The 17,997-nt window shown below is 63.2% G+C and overlaps 8 protein-coding genes across 8 annotated transcripts in view; 3 read left to right on the top strand and 5 right to left on the bottom strand.

Moving 5' to 3' along the window:
* The window catches only part of F751_6574 (Lycopene epsilon cyclase, chloroplastic), a gene marked incomplete at both ends in the record, with an annotated part of 3,679 nt that extends 2,126 nt beyond the window's left edge, over positions 1-1,553 (bottom strand). The window contains 5 exons of the mRNA XM_011403802.1: positions 67-168; positions 328-463; positions 665-802; positions 1,015-1,090; positions 1,262-1,553. Coding sequence (XP_011402104.1) covers positions 67-168; positions 328-463; positions 665-802; positions 1,015-1,090; positions 1,262-1,553 — 744 coding nt within the window. The remainder of the gene's footprint in view (positions 1-66; positions 169-327; positions 464-664; positions 803-1,014; positions 1,091-1,261) is intronic.
* A 1,082-nt stretch (positions 1,554-2,635) lies between these two features.
* On the top strand, positions 2,636-3,692 carry F751_6573 (Peptidyl-prolyl cis-trans isomerase CYP18-4; the record flags this gene model as incomplete). The annotated part of the gene is made up of 5 exons (XM_011403801.1): positions 2,636-2,647; positions 2,736-2,792; positions 2,966-3,020; positions 3,144-3,248; positions 3,403-3,692. 5 exons carry the CDS (start codon positions 2,636-2,638, stop codon positions 3,690-3,692), a joined length of 519 nt encoding a protein of 172 aa, XP_011402103.1.
* A 395-nt stretch (positions 3,693-4,087) lies between these two features.
* F751_6572 (Translocon-associated protein subunit beta) lies at positions 4,088-5,408 on the bottom strand (the record flags this gene model as incomplete). Its single annotated transcript, XM_011403800.1, has 6 exons — positions 4,088-4,158; positions 4,280-4,397; positions 4,543-4,617; positions 4,773-4,983; positions 5,106-5,258; positions 5,344-5,408. The coding sequence occupies 6 exons, from the start codon at positions 5,406-5,408 to the stop codon at positions 4,088-4,090; spliced, it is 693 nt and encodes a 230-aa protein (XP_011402102.1).
* Positions 5,409-5,764: 356 nt separating this feature from the next.
* F751_6571 (2-C-methyl-D-erythritol 4-phosphate cytidylyltransferase, chloroplastic) lies at positions 5,765-8,381 on the bottom strand (the record flags this gene model as incomplete). The annotated part of the gene is made up of 6 exons (XM_011403799.1): positions 5,765-5,875; positions 6,078-6,431; positions 6,657-6,759; positions 6,949-7,160; positions 7,983-8,120; positions 8,277-8,381. 6 exons carry the CDS (start codon positions 8,379-8,381, stop codon positions 5,765-5,767), a joined length of 1,023 nt encoding a protein of 340 aa, XP_011402101.1.
* A 2,435-nt stretch (positions 8,382-10,816) lies between these two features.
* Positions 10,817-12,084, bottom strand: F751_6569 (hypothetical protein; the record flags this gene model as incomplete). Its single annotated transcript, XM_011403797.1, has 5 exons — positions 10,817-11,062; positions 11,260-11,336; positions 11,459-11,597; positions 11,711-11,804; positions 11,966-12,084. The coding sequence occupies 5 exons, from the start codon at positions 12,082-12,084 to the stop codon at positions 10,817-10,819; spliced, it is 675 nt and encodes a 224-aa protein (XP_011402099.1).
* Positions 10,860-11,078, top strand: F751_6570 (hypothetical protein; the record flags this gene model as incomplete). Its single annotated transcript, XM_011403798.1, has 1 exon — positions 10,860-11,078. The coding sequence occupies one exon, from the start codon at positions 10,860-10,862 to the stop codon at positions 11,076-11,078; it is 219 nt and encodes a 72-aa protein (XP_011402100.1).
* A 766-nt stretch (positions 12,085-12,850) lies between the features above and the next one.
* On the top strand, positions 12,851-16,181 carry F751_6568 (hypothetical protein; the record flags this gene model as incomplete). Its single annotated transcript, XM_011403796.1, has 6 exons — positions 12,851-12,885; positions 13,639-13,740; positions 13,910-14,024; positions 14,216-14,338; positions 14,873-15,001; positions 15,837-16,181. 6 exons carry the CDS (start codon positions 12,851-12,853, stop codon positions 16,179-16,181), a joined length of 849 nt encoding a protein of 282 aa, XP_011402098.1.
* Positions 16,182-16,886: 705 nt separating this feature from the next.
* Positions 16,887-17,997, bottom strand: part of F751_6567 (K(+) efflux antiporter 5) — a gene marked incomplete at both ends in the record, with an annotated part of 4,137 nt that continues 3,026 nt past the window's right edge. Inside the window, 2 exons of the mRNA XM_011403795.1 lie at positions 16,887-17,326; positions 17,615-17,768. Coding sequence (XP_011402097.1) covers positions 16,887-17,326; positions 17,615-17,768 — 594 coding nt within the window. The remainder of the gene's footprint in view (positions 17,327-17,614; positions 17,769-17,997) is intronic.

The raw sequence follows: 17,997 nt of genomic DNA, 5'->3' as shown, positions 1-17,997 counted from the left end.
CCAAAACCATGCGCCCCCCCCCCCCCCCCTCCCTTTAAAACACACACCCCACTAACCCCAGCCCACCTCCAGGCCCAGAGCAGCGCAGCGCCGCTCCAAGCGCCGCTTGAGTGTCTGGAAGGGCAGCGCAGGCTTGGCCACCAGGCACGTCTCCTCCAGGAACACGCGCTGGCCGCCCAGGGGCATGGCGTAGAGGAAGGAGGGCACCTCGTCCGTGGCGTCCCACACACCGTCCCCGCCGGCCGGGTGGCGGCCGGGGCGCAGGCGCGGCGCGCCGCCCGCGCCCAGGCCCACGTGGTGCCGCCGGAAGTCCATGAAGAGCATGACGCCGGGGTCAAAGGCCTCGTCGTAGCCCGCCACCTCCACTTCGATGCCGTACGCCGTCTGCACGGCCACAGCGGGGGCAGAGCTCTCGTACTTGAGGAAGCGCCCCGCCGCCGCGCCGGAGGCCAGGGTCACCAGCCTGTGCGGGATGTGCGAGGGGGCATGCATGCGTCGGGGGGTCCTGGTTGCCCCACAGAGGGCCAGCAACTCCAGGAAACAGTGCGATGTATGTTCCCTGAGCACCGCCAGAGCTGTGTGCTGTTGACTCCACTGCTCTGACGCTACCCAGCAGCTTCAGAGATGCAGACTCGTGCCAACAAATGCCATGCACAGCGCCCACCTCGCAGTCAGGACGGAGCCATCTTGGCAGGTGACCGAGGCTGTGCCGTTCTTCACGCCCACATCCACTACCTCCCCCGGCTGGAAGGTGACACCGTTTGCCTGGCAGGCCTCCACCAGGTGCTGCCGCAGCTTCTGCCTATGCCAACGGTCATGAGCTAGGGAGCTTGAGTCTCATGCTGCACTGATGACCGACTTTGCCCTGTTTCTGGGCACCAAGGTTGGAATTCGGGCAGTCCAGCCACGGTGGGCGCAGTGTGCTCCCACGATAGCACCTGGAGTAGGGTTCAATCAGTCTCCACTTTGGCTGTCAACATAACACTCCTCTCAACACCTCGAGGCCACACCCACCTGTCGACGCGGGCGTATGCCCGCCCCACCCTAGTTGGGCGGCCCTCGGAGAAATAGCACACCGCGTCCCCCCACACTGCATCAGAGGGGGGAAGGGCCAAGTTCGCGCCCTAGAAAGCTCCTCGGAGCAGGGCCATCCACCCACTCCACCATCTGACAATCGCGTTGCAGAATGCAGACCTCCTCCGCCCCCCAAACACAGAGACGCTCACACAGGCGCACACCCAGTTCCACGCAGGCCCCCCACCGTGCTCCAGGGTGTGCTCCAGTCCCAGGGCTTGGAACTCATCCGCCCAGACCCCATAATTGTTGGTGAAGATGCTGGCCGCGTCGCCCACGAGCGTGGTCCTCAGCCCTTGAGCGCCCAGCTCCGCAGCAAGGGCGAGGCCGGCGGGGCCGGCGCCGACGACCAGGACGTCGGGCGAGACGCGGGCGTCGGGCGTGGGGAGGAGGCTGGACAAGGGGTCCTGCTGATCGTCCCGTTTCCGGGCCTGGGGGGCCAATGGGGCAAGGCATTGCCAATGTTGCCGTCCACGCATGCTGCACCCACGGTGTCGCGTTGGGCTTCGGCTGTCATGGCACTGCCACGACTGACCATGGAAGCCCTGCCTGGGCCAGGCTCGCCTCAAGCCCCCCTGCCCTCCTTTCCCCCTTAGGCACCTGGCGTTGGACCAGGGGCTGCTCGTAGGAGCCCTCCCTGCGATCCTGATTTGCTTCCGCGGAGGCATCTGCCACGTCAGAGAGGCTGGGGGCTAGGGAGGGGACCGCCCACTTGGAGGGTCTCAGGGGGCTAGGCGTCACAGCAGCATGGAATCCAGACGGTCTCCTCGGTGGGTTGAGCGAACAAAAGAAAGGTCTTCGAACGATTGTTTGGGATAAGGACGACATCGCCGTCACCTCGGGACAGGCAGCGATCAGACGGTGGCCGTCTGCAGAGGCATTTCGACGGTCCTTCCCCGGTGGAAGATGGGCTGGTGTTCAAGCACTCTCCTAATTGATGCCATGCACAAAAAATTGCACTTCGAAGCGCCTTATCATATGAAGATGTCGAGATGTTGGGCATGGCTCGGCCCCATCGCGGGGTTCGCTGGGCGTGGCCCTTGCAATCTGAAAAAAGATAGAATCTGGCCACGTGGGTGAGTGGGGACTTCCTTGTCTTCGCTCACAGCACTAGCTCGATGTGCAAGCACACTTCATTCTGAACCCTTGCCAAAGGGCAGAATGACCGAAAGGGGTAGGTTAGACTGTTGTTGGTAACACTGTAACGCACGCACTTGCGGGCAAACGCCACTCCGTTAGACGGAGCAAACCCTGAGCCCACTGGATTGATTTGCACATTGTACGTAATGACAAGAGTTTTCTCTGCATTATACACCCCTGTTTTGGGGCGACTGGATGCCCTGATTTGGCATTTGTCAAGTGTATGCTGGTGGAAGGGCACGCGTCATTTGACCCGGACCATTGAAGCCTTCGCCGTGGGTCACCGGGGATGCGACTCGCAGCGTCCCCATTCTGGAGCAGTGAGGACCGTAACTGTCTCAAATACTCCCTATCCCCCTTCTTGTCATCCGTAGCGCAACCATCTTCTGACATCTGCACCCCTGCAGAGACGATCACAAGCATGTCTAAGCCAGTGAGTTGGGTCTGGATTGTTGTGAAGGGATGCGCTTTTGTATGCGCGCAGCATTCACCAACATGAGAATGCCCTCAAACCCCAACAGGTCGTGTTCTTCGATGTCAGCGCGGGCAGCACTCCCTTGGGAAGGATCGAGATGGAGGTGAGCCGTCGCGGGTGGTCTCGATCCCACAGGCCGCGCCAGCGGATCATTTCATGGATTCATGTATAGCACGATGTGCGCTGTCGACGTGCAACGAGGATCTCTGCGTCCCACGGTGGTAGCCCACGAATGAGCTGCACGTGACGCCCCACCCTCCACCGCCCCGTCTGCAGCTGAGGGCCGATGTCGTGCCCAAGACCGCGGAGAACTTCCGTGCCCTGTGTACCGGTGCGTGGGGACTCGGGTACAGGATGGATCATCCCAGGGTCTCGTCCGGAGGTGGTGACCCACCGGTTAAGTCATCATTATGCCACTCTATGACCAGAATGCTGCCTGCCTCCCACCCTGCAGGCGAGAAGGGCACGGGCCGCTCTGGCAAGCCCCTGCACTTCAAGGGCTCCACCTTCCACCGCGTCATCCCCGGATTCATGTGCCAGGGTGGCGACTTCACCGCCGGTGCGTTGCCATGAGTGTCTCTGCATGAGGGCACGGTGGGGCCATGCAGGCATCTCCCAAGGGTCTCCCCCAACCCCCTGCATGCCCCCATACGTGTGTACCAAGCTGCCATCCCAATGATGCATCCTCACCGTCCCCGGTCCCATCGTCCCAGGAAACGGCACTGGCGGCGAGTCCATCTACGGCGCCAAGTTCAACGACGAGAACTTCAAGCTGACGCACACCGGCCCCGGCATCCTGTCCATGGCCAACGCCGGCCCCAACACCAACGGCTCCCAGTTCTTCCTCTGCACCGCCGCCACCGCCTGGCTGGACGGCAAGCACGTCGTGTTTGGCTCCGTGACCAAGGGCCTTGACGTGGTTAAGAAGATCGAGTCCTACGGCTCTGGCTCCGGCGCCACCAAGCAGGTCATCCGCATCACCGACTGCGGCCAGCTGGCCTGAGGGGAAAACCCGCAGAGCGTCCTGATTCGGCGAGCGCTGTGCGGATCCTGATGCATCCCGTCGCTATTCTTGTGTGTAACGCATGACCTCCAGAAGGCCAGAACGAGACTGTCGGCCATCCCGTGGCACCCGGGGACGCCCCTGCCCGACGGCCGTACTGCTGACACTTCTCTGGCGATGTCACGGCGCATGCGTCTGGTGGGCCATCCTATCATGTGACTCTGAGCCGGTACGGGGACCAACCTGCTGGACAATCATGTGCTCCCACTGACTGCAAACGAGACCCTTCGGGTCCGAGGGCCGCTGTGATCAACGGGGTGCCTCTGTCTTGCAATGCCAGGGATGCTGGAGGGGCCACACTACCCCTTGAACCAGAAAGGAGTAACAGGGGGTGCTCACTTTGACTTGGAGTCCATGGCCTGCAGCTCCTCCAGGGCACGCTGGCGCCGCTTCGTCTTGCTTGCGTCTGGTGCGCAGGGGGAAAGGAAAGGGTGAATGGGTCATCCCCATGACTGCAATGGAGGGAGATGGACAGGCAATGGGTGCCCAACCTGAATCAGAAACAGGTGCGCCCGACGCGCACGTACCCTGCACCGAGAGGTAAGATTGGTGCCCATAGTAGGCGATCAGCGCGGCCGCGACAGCGAAGACAGACCACTTCCAGCCATTGACGGTGTTGATGTTGCCGCCGGTAAGCTTGGAGCCCTATGATTGGGAGGTAGGAGGTGTGCAGAAACGGGGTTGAGGTAGAGGACAGGGCGAGAGCACACTTCCCAAGCAGGTGGCAAGGAGGGTGGAGGAGGTGGGTGCAAGCAGTCGAAAACCCGCCCACCCTCCTCCTCAGGCTTACCAGCTCCAGTGCCTTGAACTTCCACTCGTCGACCAGGGTGGAGGTGACAAAGTAAAGGTATGCAGAGCTCGTGCTCTGTGTAAGGATTCAGAAGAGTACAGCATGGTGTTGGAACTGGGCTACTTCCTCCTGGCACTCATCACAATACCAGCATGCTCGCCTGGAATAAGGTGCCCTTCCCAGCAGCAACGCAGAATGCATCTCATCCCCATAATACGTCCGCTCCCCACCTTGACGGAGTCCTCATCGTCCTCGACGGCCTGGTAAGAGACCTGGGTGGGTGGATGCTGGTAGGGACCGGCCTCCTGGGGGTTCACCTGGTAGGTGAAGCGGACGGTGGCGCCAGCGGGGATGGACTCGTAGCTGGCAGAGAGGTCCCCAGACACGGAGAAGAAGGGCTCGGGCCACTTGGACTCGACCGCCTTTACCTCCAGTGCCGACCTGGGAGGGTGGGGGATGCAAGACAAGCAGGCTGTCGGGTGCGGGGAGCACAGAGAGTACTGTCCAAGCGTGTTCCAGCCCCACAGTCCAGGCCACGGGACAAAACGCACACATCCACTCACGTGGATCCGGCATTGTATAGCTCCACCGTGACGGTAGTGGTCTTGCCCTGGATCGGCCGCTTGTCGGCAACCACCCGGCGCACGATCAGGAAGGCGCGGTCGGCGAAGTCAGAGGAGTCTTCATCGTCCACCTCGTCCACATCCTCGGTAGCCCTGCGCATCGAGTTGGCGATCGAGTGAACATTGGCTGAGCGAGGCCACGCCCAAGTGGATACTGCAGTCCCAGGCCTCATCCCACCTGACAGGGGCCAGCAGTGCCGCAAAGGCGAGGAGCGCCAGGAGCGCGAGTGCGGATGTCCTCATGTTAACCTCTGTGTAACGCGAACGGGCCCTTCCCCCCTGCATTGGCCAACTTGCAGGACCTGTCGTGGCCTTCCGTGGGAGGGGCGCTCGGAGGGCAGGACATGGAAAGCACGGACGAAAAGCCATATGGCCAGGAGTCCGCCTCCTCCCACTCTAGCTGGCTGCCAGGCGTCCTCTCCTGGGCGTCAAGCATGCCTAGATACCCTTTTACAGGGCGTCTCTCCTCTTTTCAGCCTCGAGACAGGGCCCATGCCAACAGCAGTCAGAAAAGATATGCGCAAGCGTCACAGGAACTGGCAGGCAGCCGCTCCTCGACACGCTGCGCCCGTGGGTGGTCCCTCCGCTGAACAGGCGCATCACGTCACCGGCTGCTCCACCTCCTTCCTCGCCTCGGCCAGCGCGGGCACCAGTCCCCCGTCGTACTTCAGGAAGCGTTCCGCGATCAGGATGTCGCTGGGCGTCGTCACCTGTGTGCCGAGTGGGGGATGGTGAGCATCCCAGCACGCAGCACAGGGATGTCCGAGTGAATCGCAGGGGAGCATCTCCCCTCTCATTCCCCGCGTGTTTGCCCCTCCGGACATTGCACCCCATCTCGGGCAGCGTTTCCCGGGAGGCTATCCTCGACCGCCCCCCGCACCCGCCTGACCTACACACCCCCCCCCTGCACACCTTGATGTTGGTGTATGACCCGCTGGTCACCCGCACTGGCTCCCCCAGCGCCTCCACGATGGACACGTCATCGGTGACCTCCAGCCCGCGCCGGCGGACCAGGTCGAAGCCCGCGCGCAGCAGGACCGGCGCGATGACCTGCGGCGTCTGCACCTCCCACAGCGCGTCGCGGCGTAGCGTGCGCACCACGCCCAGCGCGCCGTCCACCTCCTTGATCGTGGCCTTGGCCTGCACGCCAAGCACCGCGGCGCCGACCTGCGCCGCATCCTGCAGGCACAGGCGCACGTGCTCGGGCTTGACCAGGGGCCGTGCCGAATCGTGGATGGCCACCAGGGTCGAGGAGGGGCGGATGACCTGTTTGGGGGACCAGATGGTGGAGATGGGGTGTGTTGGAGCTGGAGGGAAGGGGGGAAAGGTTGGCAGGCACAAGGAGATGGTTGCAGGGGCCCAGGCGGGGCGGGGCGGGTGCGCCGGGAGGGGGGGCGGGGCGCGGGGAATGCAGCATCACAGCTCCGCCCAAGACCAGCGCCACCCCAGTCCTCTCCTCCACCGGCCTCCACCCACGCTTCCCCCGCCGACCTGGAATCCGTTGAAGACGGAGTCCTGGCGCTCGACGCCCGGCTGGGAGAAGACCAGGGCCGCGTGCTGCGTGGACCCGGCGTAGGCCTCCTCGAAAACGTGCCTAGGGAGGGTTGGGAGGGATGCAAACACATCGGTGGGAAGGCCTCACATCGAAGCTTACCGTGCAACACCGCCGGCGGCCTCCCCGCCCTCCCTCCTACCTCGCAGCCCATGGGATAGAGCCCATGCTGGCTGGAGGAGGGTCCTCGTGGCCTGCATTGGCCCCCCCAACACACGACGCCCATCTCACCGCCAGCTGGGGTCGCAGACGACCACCACCTCCGCGACCTCTGGCATGGCAAGGAACGTCCGAAAGGAGTAGGTGCAGATCGGCTCGCCCAGGATCTTCAGATACTGCTTGGGGATGGCGGCGCCCATTCGCTTGCCGGTGCCGCCGGAGAGCAGCACCACGCTCACCTCGCCAGGGCCCACTTTGGGAGGCTGCGCCCCTCCGCTATTCTCCTGGAAGTTGGGGGAAGTGAGATGTCAGGAAGTCCATGCAGCACCTGAATTGCGCGCCCTCGACGGGGTCAGGGGCAGGAATCGGGCATTCCACTCACGGCTTGGCATGACACCGAGAGTGGGCACCGGGGGTGCCTGGGAGGGAAGGCCCAGTGCTGACTGCCATTCCCTCTCCCGCGTCGCCTCGCAGGCCCCGAAGCGCGTATCTGTACTGCCACATTCCTCGAGTGCAAGGGTGTCGCCGCAGCACGCCCCGGGTGGGAGAGCCGCCCAGCCACGTCGGCCACCCTGCCACCCGCAAACATGCTCGCCATGAGGACCTGTTCAGCCTACAACATCATTATCCGCGTAATAGAGCCTCGCACGGTGCTGGGTCGCATTAATGGTCATGCAGGCTCAGCCAGGGCTTCAAATCATTGCGGAAACACGAGACGCCCGAGATTTGGGACCGATTTTCTCCAGTCTGGCGGATCTGGGTGGTGGGGCCATGCTGATGATTCCCACCCATGGCCTCTCAGGACACGGAACCCTTGCATCAATTAGGTGAGGGTTCAGACTGAGCAGGCTCCTGTGAATACATCAGCACATGGGGAGCAAGGCTACCCTATGGCTCCAGTGCACTGCTCCCAGCCACTGCCAGCGCGGTCTTGCCAGCTCGTGTGTGCAGTAGTCCGGTCTTCTTGAGCACATGCACCAGCTGCATTGGCGAAAGGCGCTGCTTGGATGACATGCTCACAACATGATCTGAACCATGCTGAAATTCACAAACTCTGCCTTACCAGGGCCACTCCTCCCTTTGTGGGTCCCCACCACCCGGCTCACCGCTGCATCAGGGGCCCTGTCTACCTCCAGTCCCATGGCATGCCACAGCTTGCACTGCAACCCCCCGGTGTCCGACTCCCGGAACGAGGCGGTCGGACCGCACGCCCTTCCCCAGTCCCTTTCCACCTTGGGCGCCAACTGCAGTGACACATGGGCAACGGGCAGGTACGATCCGTGGTCGCAGTCCACAACAACCGCCGGATGCCCAAGCATGTCCCTCCATGCTCCCTGGCATACTTGCACAAGCCAGCTGTACTTTGGGGGTGGTGAGCCAAACAGAAAATCTACCCTCACCGAGGCTGTTGCTTCAGCTAAACGCTTGGCCCGTGCCTGTTCGCGCTCCAGTGCCTCCCGCTCCTCCTGCCTCCTGGACACCAGCGCCACTGCTGTGTGGCCCATGCGGCATCGTGCCCTCTCTGCATGCAGCATGCCATCTCGGTGCTCCTGTGGCGGCGGGAGGGTGAGCGCTGACTCCTTGATCAGTGCAGAGCGGGATGAAGCGTGAGGGAGTCGACGTGACTCCTCGAGATTGCATGAGAAAATATCAACGATGAAGCTCTGGCCCTCAGCCTGGTTGAGAGACATCCTGCGCTGTGCCAAACCTGATAGGCCTGGAGTACCCTCTCTGCTGCAGTCAGGGCAGCAGCATGCCTGCACCTTTCCCTTCTCTCCTCCCTGCTCCTGAGCCATTGTGTGGCCTGGCTGCGGCGCCACCCCCCTTCCGGAGAGTCGGGGCAACTGTGGCCATCCTGGAGTGTGGAAACTTCCACTACGGACAGTTGCAGGAGCCTGTAGCCACACCGTTGGGTTCTGCTGGCCCGGTCAATCTCATCCTGCAATGCAGTGCATGCCGCCTGCAGAGCAGCAACGGTGTCGCCCAATTCTAGTGCATCAGGCTGTTTGCTACTGCTTCCCACCGTCCCAGGGTCGAAGCACATGTGGCTCTCGGGTTGTGCTCGCTCCTCGAGCGAAGGCTGTTGCTGGGTTGGGTCATCGAGGGCCTGCAAAGCCAAACTCAGCTCCTTTTCGCAGGCGAGAAGTCTCAACTGACGACAGGCTTGTGATCGATCAGAAACCCACTTAGACCTGGCTGCATCAACCTTGCTTCGCATGAGGGCTGCAAAGGCTTCATCAGCCCCAGCACATGATGACGGATTCATTCGGTAGCGGCAGCACTCTCTGCACGGCAGTCTTCGAGCCTCGTTCCGATACTCGCTGAATTGACTATTACTCCAATGGCCATCAGAAAGCCTATTTGCCATAGCATGGGTCATTCAGCATCAGCATACCAGCACTGGGAGGGTATCGAGGGTCAAACTGTGGGTCGAGTTCGGGACCGCTTTTCGGTACCATACCATCATTGGTACCGCTCTGTCCAACACACCGATAGAAGGCCTTGCACAGGTTTGAAGAGCACATTGCTGCGGGATACTGGTCGATAGAGGTTGCCAGACAGGATGAGTTTACTAGGAACAGGAGCAAATCAGAATGCTGGGCGCTTCAAACATGTGCGCCGGGCTTCCGGCCGAAATTGTTGGATGGAATGTGTTAACCGGGACCACTCGCCATTGACGATCATTCAATCGAACCCTCCTCTCTTCGAACCCAGATGCCATCGAGATCGAATGGTGCGGGAGCCGTCTGCCAGAAGTGCCTGCAGCCCGGGCACTGGACATACGAATGCAAGAATCCTGCGGCGTACTCCCATCGACCATCCCGAACGGAGCAGCTGAAGAATCCCAAGGCCCGCCCTCGCTTCATGGATGCATCAGAGCTGCCAGAGGAGCTGCAGGACAAGCCTGGAAAGCCCCAGAAGCAGGAGGGGAAGGCAAGCAAACGCAAGAGGCGCAGGAGTCCATCCTCCTCTTCGACATCATCTTCTTCGTCCTCTGGCAGTGATTCGGACAGTAGTGGAACCAGCTCCAGCAGCGGAACCAGCTCCAGCAGCGGAACCAGCTCCAGCAGCGGAACCAGCTCCAGCAGCGGAACCAGCTCAAGCAGCGGAACCAGCTCCAGCAGCGGAACCAGCTCCAGCAGCGGAAGCGGCACTTCCTCCAGCAGCAGCGGCGGCACGAGCTCGAGCAGTGGGACTGATGGCAGCAGCAGCAGTGACTCTGAGTCGGGCAGCAGCGGTTCATCCTCTTCCACCTCCACTGGACGCACCTCGGCTTCCGACACTGCCAGTCCACCCCCCACAACAGTGAAGAAGCGGGCCCACAGATCTGGAGCAACACCACCCGCAGAGGAGCCTATTGCGGCTCGGAAGCGATCGACGTCCCCATCGGCTGCAGCGGCAGCAGATACAAGCGCTACTGCATACTATCGACGCCCCAGTCGCTCTCCAAGGAGGAGACGACGCAGCCCTGACGCAGAGACAGCCGAACGGAGGAGAAGTCCCAAGCAGGATGATCGCTGGCAACTCCATTGACTCCCCTGCTGAGCGTGCCAGCATACTGACGGGAGTGTTTTAGGCACATGCTCTTCAGAGACCAGGATGTGGGTGTCGCTGAGAATGAGGCTGAGAGCAGAACAATGATTTCAGGCGCCCTCACTCCAAGCAAGACGTATCGGGGCGAACAAATGCCTGCATTGCAGCACGGCTGCAGCCTGCTCCTGGGTGGCTGGACCGCAAAGGCTCTCGCCAACTTGAACCCTGCTTCCACAAGCAATCCATACCTCCACACCCAGCCTCGCTCCCATGCTGGCCAACCGAGTGCACCGCTTGCAGGTCTCAGGGTACCACTGGGAATTTCATCAGAAGCACAACATGCATCATACGACTGAGTAGGAAAAGGGGCAAGGAACACGCCAGGGTCGAGTACGTGGCCGCCGTCTCAGGCCGTGAGGTACCGCGACGCTTCGGCGCGCAGCTTGGTCATGACTTCCACAGCCTTCTGCTGCTGGGCCGCCCCCGCCGTCGCGATGTTCTCGTCCAGCAACTGGATGAAGGCGGCGTTGATGCCGTTCTTCCCAGCCAGCTCCAGCAGCGCCGCCTTCTTGTCGCGGGCCTGCAGCACCCCCTTCAGGCTCTCCGCAGGGGTCACTGTCTCCGCCAGCTTGGTCTTGACACCCTCCAGTGCCTGCATCGCGACATGAGTCAGGTGGGGCTCGCGTGAGGAGGGGGCTCCCTCGCGATCCTTCAGCCTCCTTAGCCTGGCATCCTGGTGGCGACCCCAGGCACAACTTGCAAGGTGCGAGTGCAGAGAGTTGTGGGTGCAAAGCTTCCCTTTACCCCCCCCCACCTCCCCCCCGTTCCATCCTCTGCAGCCTGTCAGACCTTGGTGATGTCGTCCCTCAGCTGCTCCAGCTGCTTCAAGCGCGTGGCATCCGGCTTGGCTGCAAATCGCTCCGCGCCTGTGCACAGGGCAGGCTTGAGTTGATAGGCTCCCCAGCTCAAGCCAACTGCAGCAGGTCCTGCCCACACACATGCCTGGCGGCACGCATCCTCGCGATCCCATCACACTCTAGAGGCGCACCTATGATTCGATCCAGCTGCAGGAAGAAGGCGGGCGTCAGAAGCGGTGCGCAGCGGGCAGCCTCCCACGCGATCTCCTCCCCCGGAAGGTCCAGGAAGAAGGTGACCAGCTGCTGAGGGTCCTCTGGCGGCGTTCTGGCCTGTGGGGAAGGGGTGGCGGCATGCGGTGAGACATCAGGAGAAATCTCCCCACGAGGATCAGGTGGATCATGTCATGGTCCTCCCAGCCCCCTGCAGGCTATAGGCTGCTCACATCCCTGCGGCGCTGCAGCTCCTTTTGCTCCCTGGCCTTGAGCTCCTTGACCTCCAACTCAGCGGCGTCCTCCAGACCATACTTGCGCTTCGTCCTGCACCAGGTCGTCAGCGGAGCTGGTTGGTCAGCGTTGACGGGAGGGGGCCCAGAGGCTGGAGGAGCACCCAGACCCATGGTGTAGGGGCGCAGCTCAGGCATGCATGGCATCCTCCATGCTGGACAGGACAAGGAACTCATTGCAATGGTGCAGCGCACATGTTACGCGCCAGCAGGTTGCTTGCCGCCGGCTTCTTGGCGAAAAGCCCCTCTGGATCCTGCAGGCAGGCGGGTGACCGGGCGATGCATGGAGGTCCCCTCACACGCGAGATAGCCATGGCGGTGGTGAGGCGTCATGCGACCACGTCTGCAACGCTACCAAGCTTTCGCATCCTCGTACCCAGCTCGTCATAGCCTGCGGCGTCACTCTTGAGCATCTTTTGGGGGGACGAAGGTGTGCGAAAGAGAGACTCAGCCTCGTGCTGATTTCTGCGGCCGGGCCCCGGTGGCCCAAGGACACCCCAGCAACAGCTCCGATCATTGCAGCGGAGTATTTAAATCGTTTCGGCGATTTAGAGTTAAGATGCACAGGACTTTTGGTGCTCATCGGCAAGGCATGCTGCCATGCAGGACCGGATAACTCTGGGCGCGCCATGAAGGACACCATTTAGGGATGGCATGATTTTCTGCACTCGGTGAGAAGTACTTCCCAACAGGGAGAATCAATCACCGAGTGATCCAAGAGCGTAGAAGTTATGTGCTCCCACCACTTGAAGATTTGACAAGGAACTCAATTAAGCAGAAGTTTCCCAGTTGTGCTCACGTACGTCACATGGGGGACCACCAAAGTACAAGCATCACATATTGAGAGCAAATACAGACATCACACATGACCCTATCCCAGAACTGAAAGGGAAGAAATTTGCCGCGATGGGAAACCATCTTGAAAACACATGTAGAATTGACTTGGTCAACATGGTCATAGTAAAGCTGGTTCCATGACATGTCTGCGAGCAAGACACACCCCGCCAGTCCTCAATGAGTTCTCAGCGAAGGATTAACGAGTCAAAGATTCCTCGCAATGACGAATACTAGCTAGAGAGCATGTACGTCGTTGAGCTGTCGGTGCAAGACCAGTTGTGAGAGTCCGTACCACCCCCAACTGGGGGGATGATTCCCGATGCGCCCCGATCTCCTCTCCAGTATGAGGATTCATGGCGCGTGGAACCCACCGGAAGTCGGGTGCGGCGAAAATGAGTATGGCGCGTTCATACATGTATGGTGGAGCGATGTGATGAAATGCTCAGGCATTGCAGCGTCTTCCAGAATCGGAGTCGCCCATGTGGCGGTCCCCATGCGAGGTCCTCGGATGCTCGACCCTCCCGGGTGCTTAGGTTGCTCACTCGAGCCTGGGGTCTGCTGGCCCAGGGATGTGCTAGGCCAACCGACAAGACCCTTGCGCGTCGCACCCCGTCCCAGCCATTCTATCGACATGGATGTCAGCGCCACAGCATGCGCGGTGTACCCCCTGGAGGCAGCCTACGCCAGGAGATGGGCGGAGCAGTATCAGCGCCCCGGGGCCGTCGCTGCCTTCACCCATGAGCGCATGCTAGGGGCTCTGGCAGCCCAAACTTCACTTTTTAGAGGCTGCATGCACTGTGTGAGCTGCTGCTCCAACAAGCAGCGACAGCGCGGCCAACAACCCGGCAGGTGAGGTCCGGTCCTCCCCTCCGTACACAGTGTCGGGACCCATCCGTCGAGGGTCGGGTGCTCGTCTTCCCCTTCCAATAAATCTGTAATGCTGATCTTGACTGATTGGACATGCACTGGAACGCGTTGCGCATGCCTGCGTGCCCTCCTGACGAACCCGGCATCCGGGCACGCTCCCGCAGGTATACGACTTCGGAGGGCTGGCCCGGCGGGATCCCCTCCCCCCTCGCCTACTTCGAGATGAGGGCGCGCCAGCTCTCTGTCCTCTACCGGGCGTGCCATGGGTGAGTTGCCGGGACAATCCAATGGATTTGGCCCGGATGCAGGAATCGGCTCCTCCGATGCGCTTCCCGGCCCCATGTGTCCTGGGCAGGCATCCCTGCCAGCGCACCTTGAAACCCCACCCGCGCCCCCCTTCAAACCCCGCTCCCCTGCGCTCACACAACCCACCAGGCCCAGCACATGGAGGAGGATGGAGGGAGTGTCAGTCGGCTCCGACCTGGCCCAGCGGCGAGGTACGCGACAGCTCTCGGTCCTGGTGCCGGCGTCCCACACCAACATCTCGGCGGTGGGTCCCGCGAGGAGGGCATGCTGGATGGCAGGATGCAGAGCTTGTAAACGGTCACAGGCCTGGCATGCCTGGTGTCCCTGGAGCTGTCGATATGTGCATCCCTGCCCTGGACGACACCCCTGTCACAGCCCTCTTGCACCCCTCCTCAACATAGCTCCCTCCTGCCCTTTGCCCCCTCCCCTCTGCAGCACGACTGCACGGTCCGATTCGTGGGCGTGCAGCTGGCCAGCCTGGCTGGATCCAGTGCGCAGCGCATCGGAAAGGGTCGTGGCCTGCTGGCCACGTTCAAGGACGCGCCCAAGCGCTCGCGGGTGTCGCCGCGGGCAGGGCACCCCGCCGCGTCGGCCTCCGGCCCCCACCCCGGCCCCCAGGCCCCTGCCAGCAGCGCGCATGCAGCCCCGGCCTGGGCCGGTGTGCCCGGCCTCATCCCGGCGTCGCGGGGCACTCCCGACACCGGCCTCATGCCGCCGCTCACCGGCCACACCACGCACAGCTGGACCAGCTCGGCCGGCTGCGTCCCGCCGTCCTGCGCGGCGGGCGGCAGCTTCAGCTGCACCGCCGGCGCCAGCTTCACCAGCTCCGGCAGCGCCAGCCTCAGCCTGCTGCACACCCCCACCCCCGCCGCGGGCGGGCCCGCCACCTGCCTCAGCCTGGGCGCCTCCGGCAGCCTGCCGAGCAGCCTGGGCCCGGCGGGGGAGGAGGGCGAGGGCTCCTCCCTGTGCCCGCGGAGTGCGGGGCCGGCGGGCGTGGGCGCGGGGCCCGCCCCCCCGCCCGGGGTCATCTTCGCGCTGCCCCCCGCCTGCCCCTGGGGCGACGTCGACCGCGCGTCCTACTACTCCCGCCAGCTGGCGATCAAGGCCGAGCAGGCCTACAGCTGCCAGCAGGTGGTGGGGGAGGGCCAGGAGGAGATGGAGCCCGGCAGCGGGGCCTGGTCCATGCTGTGGAGCCTGGCGGGGAGGCTGACGCAGCGGCGGGTCAGCCTCCAGGCCTGACTGCATGGCGTGACAGCCGGGGGTGTCGGCATCCCCGGGGCGCTCGCGCAACCATGAAACATATCCCTGTCCCAGAGCGCTCGTTGCTGCGTGCAAACAAGTAAATATACCCGAAATCGGCCAGGCGAGGGGTTCAAGCGTTCCTACAAGGCTCGGTTTCGAGAAACCGGCTGCCGACGAGCTTGCGAGGGGTTGCCCACCCGGAACGAACAAAATATCCGATCCCCCGGTTTATGCCTCCGGCCAAATGGCCAGAGTACTGAGCCCCGGACGGGGGGATGAGTAGTTCAACACGAAGCTGTTTTCGTCGGTCCGGGGGGAAAATTGCATCCTGTATCGTAGTTTCACACCAATCCAGACCGCTGTTCAATTATGTTAATGAGAGGCCATGCACACCTTGGAGGGTGGCAGGGTGCGGGTCCCTCCGCAACCTCGCCCACCGCAAACCACATGTGCGCGGATCACAGCTCACACCCTTGGACGATGATGGACGCCACCCCCCAAGCCATCGGTGCAAATACAAGATATGATGCCTACCCCTGTCTCCGACAAGCATCTGGAGTCGCGGACGAACCCAGGCCGCATGCCGACCCCTGCCTGCGCCATTCTCTACCATCGCGCCCGCCGCGGAAAGGGTGCCGCCATTGCATCGCGTGCACGGGCTTCGGCCCAGCCGCGCAGCCCTCGCCTCAGCTGTGAGTGGGGGGATCTTCTCCTGGAGCGGTACCGGCGTCATGCCGGCATCTCGTCCGGTGTGCTTGCCAGCTGATCGTGAATGCCCCTGATTCCCCCAACCCCAACCGACCCCCGGCTCCAGCCTGAGGTGTTGAAGCGCTCCCCCCACCGCCCCAGGCCCGACGAGTGGCAGACAACCGGCGCATGGTCGGCCACGCAGTACTACAGGGCCTGGGCAGCGCACCCGGCCGCGCCGCTCCGCCAGGTGCAGCCCTGGAACAAGGACATCCTGTGGGCGGCCGCCACGCTCAGCGATGCCGACGCCGCGGGCAGCAGCGCGCCCCAGTCCGCCCCCTGGCGCCGCATGGAGGATGGGCCGGCCAACCCGTCCATGCTTCGCAGCCTGCGTGGGCTCCGGCCCCTGGCCGTTCTCATCCCAGACGCGTACACCCAGATTCCCAAGGTCAGGCAGGGGGACGGGGAGTAGGCGGACGTGTGGGCCAGGGAAAGACTGCCGGCATGTGGTCTGAGCTGGTGGGGTGTGAGCCAGGGTCCCGCATGCTCATTATAGCTCAGACTGGGTGCGCCGTCGGGAGCTCCTCTCCACCGTTTCCCTTGCCCCTTTCTGCACTACAGGCGGGGCGAGGGGTGGAGATGCTGCCTTCCCAAAACGCGCCATGCTCGAAGGGCCAGGTGGCGCTGCAAGCTGCTCACATTCCTTACGACTGGCCCTGCAGCAGCAGCCAGGGGGGCGCCTCCACCAAAAGCAACCTCCCGCAGCGGCAGGCTGGGCCCTGGGTCAAGACACCGCAGGCTCCCCTCGTAGCACATGTCTGGCAAACCTTTGCGGCCCCTGGTCGCCACACGCCCTTCTTTGGCAACACGACTGATTACAGTCGCTCACAAGGGTACGTGTAAAGGAAAAAGGGGACGAGCGCGGCGGTGGCGTGAAAAGATCGTGGCGCCCGCACGACGCCGGCAGTCACGGTGGGAAATGCTCTACAGATGCGACACGCGCCCAGAAGGGCGCCCCGCCCTGGTGGCAGGGTGGCGGCATGAGCGTGGGCCGCGGTTGCCCATGCTCCTTGGAACCCCGCGCGTGCCTCCAGAGCTGCCCCAGGATCACGGCGCGACTGACCCAGGGGTCATCTCTCGCCAGGCATCGCCGTGCAGGCTGCAGGCGCCACGCTCCTCACACGGCGGCGGCGAGGTCGACGCTGCTGCTGCGCGGCTTCCGCGTGCCGGCGGCCGGGTCTAGGGCGGCGGGGTGGAGTGCGGGGGGCGGGCTCGTACGATACCGCTGGGGCCTCTGCGAGGCGAGGCCGGGGACGTTGGGGTTGACTGGTGCAGGGTGGGGTGGGGGCGGGGTGTCCGGAGCGGGTGGGGAGGGGGCCAGGCAGGTGCGATGCATGTTGGAGACGCCAGACCCCCATCGCCAGGCACATGACGCCGCCGTGTACTTGCCCGACGCGGACACCAAAGGCTCCCTCCTCCCCCGCACCGTGAGCGAGTCGGGGAAGCCCGCCATCTGCACCTCCGAGGGAGCCACCGCCAGCCAGGACTGGCCCGTGCCCAGCCGCATCGACAGCTGGAGCAGGAAGGGGGTGACCAGGAGCGACAGCGCAGTGATGCCTGCGGGGAGGGAATCAGGCACGCTGAGGGGCTCCAGGGTCTGATGCGCAGGTCGAGCGGGTCGGAGTCGCCCTGCCGCAGGATGCTTGCCCCTGCCCCCTGCCTCCACTGCAGCGCTCCCCTACGGTATCCCACCAGCAACTCCCATGCAACCCAGGCCCCTCCGCATCCCATGCAAAGCGCGAGACCAGTGGTAGGGTCCTGAATGCCCACCTCTCCCTTGCATGCATCTTCTTACCCCCATAAACACACCGACCCTTCCCCCCTTACACCACCCCCCCGGCTCACCCATGAGGAGGAGATAGACCTGCGTGGCCAGCAGCTCCTGGCCGTGCGCCAAGGAAAGCAGGACAAAGACGAACTCGCCGACCTGGGCCAGGGCCAGGCCCACGCCGGCCGCCACCTCGAGCCCGTACCCAAACACGAGCACCACGCCGCCAACCTAGATGGAGGGGAAGGGGGGAGTGGGTGGGGGTGAGTGTTTGGCGACCTTCTTAGGAAATTGTAGGGTGCCCTTTGCGCACAGCACGCCTGCTCACGGCACGATGAACTGCGCAAGACAGAGACTGCGGCCACTGAAACAACGCAAAGTGAGTCGCCATGCGGCTCCAGCCAACACCCCCCCCCCCCCCCCCCCCCCCCCCCCCCTCCCCCCACCACCCTCCCACACA

The sequence above is a fragment of the Auxenochlorella protothecoides genome, assembly GCF_000733215.1.
Source record: "Auxenochlorella protothecoides strain 0710 unplaced genomic scaffold scaffold90, whole genome shotgun sequence".
NCBI lineage: Eukaryota > Viridiplantae > Chlorophyta > Trebouxiophyceae > Chlorellales > Chlorellaceae > Auxenochlorella > Auxenochlorella protothecoides.
This window is presented reverse-complemented; position numbering and strand designations above follow the sequence as displayed.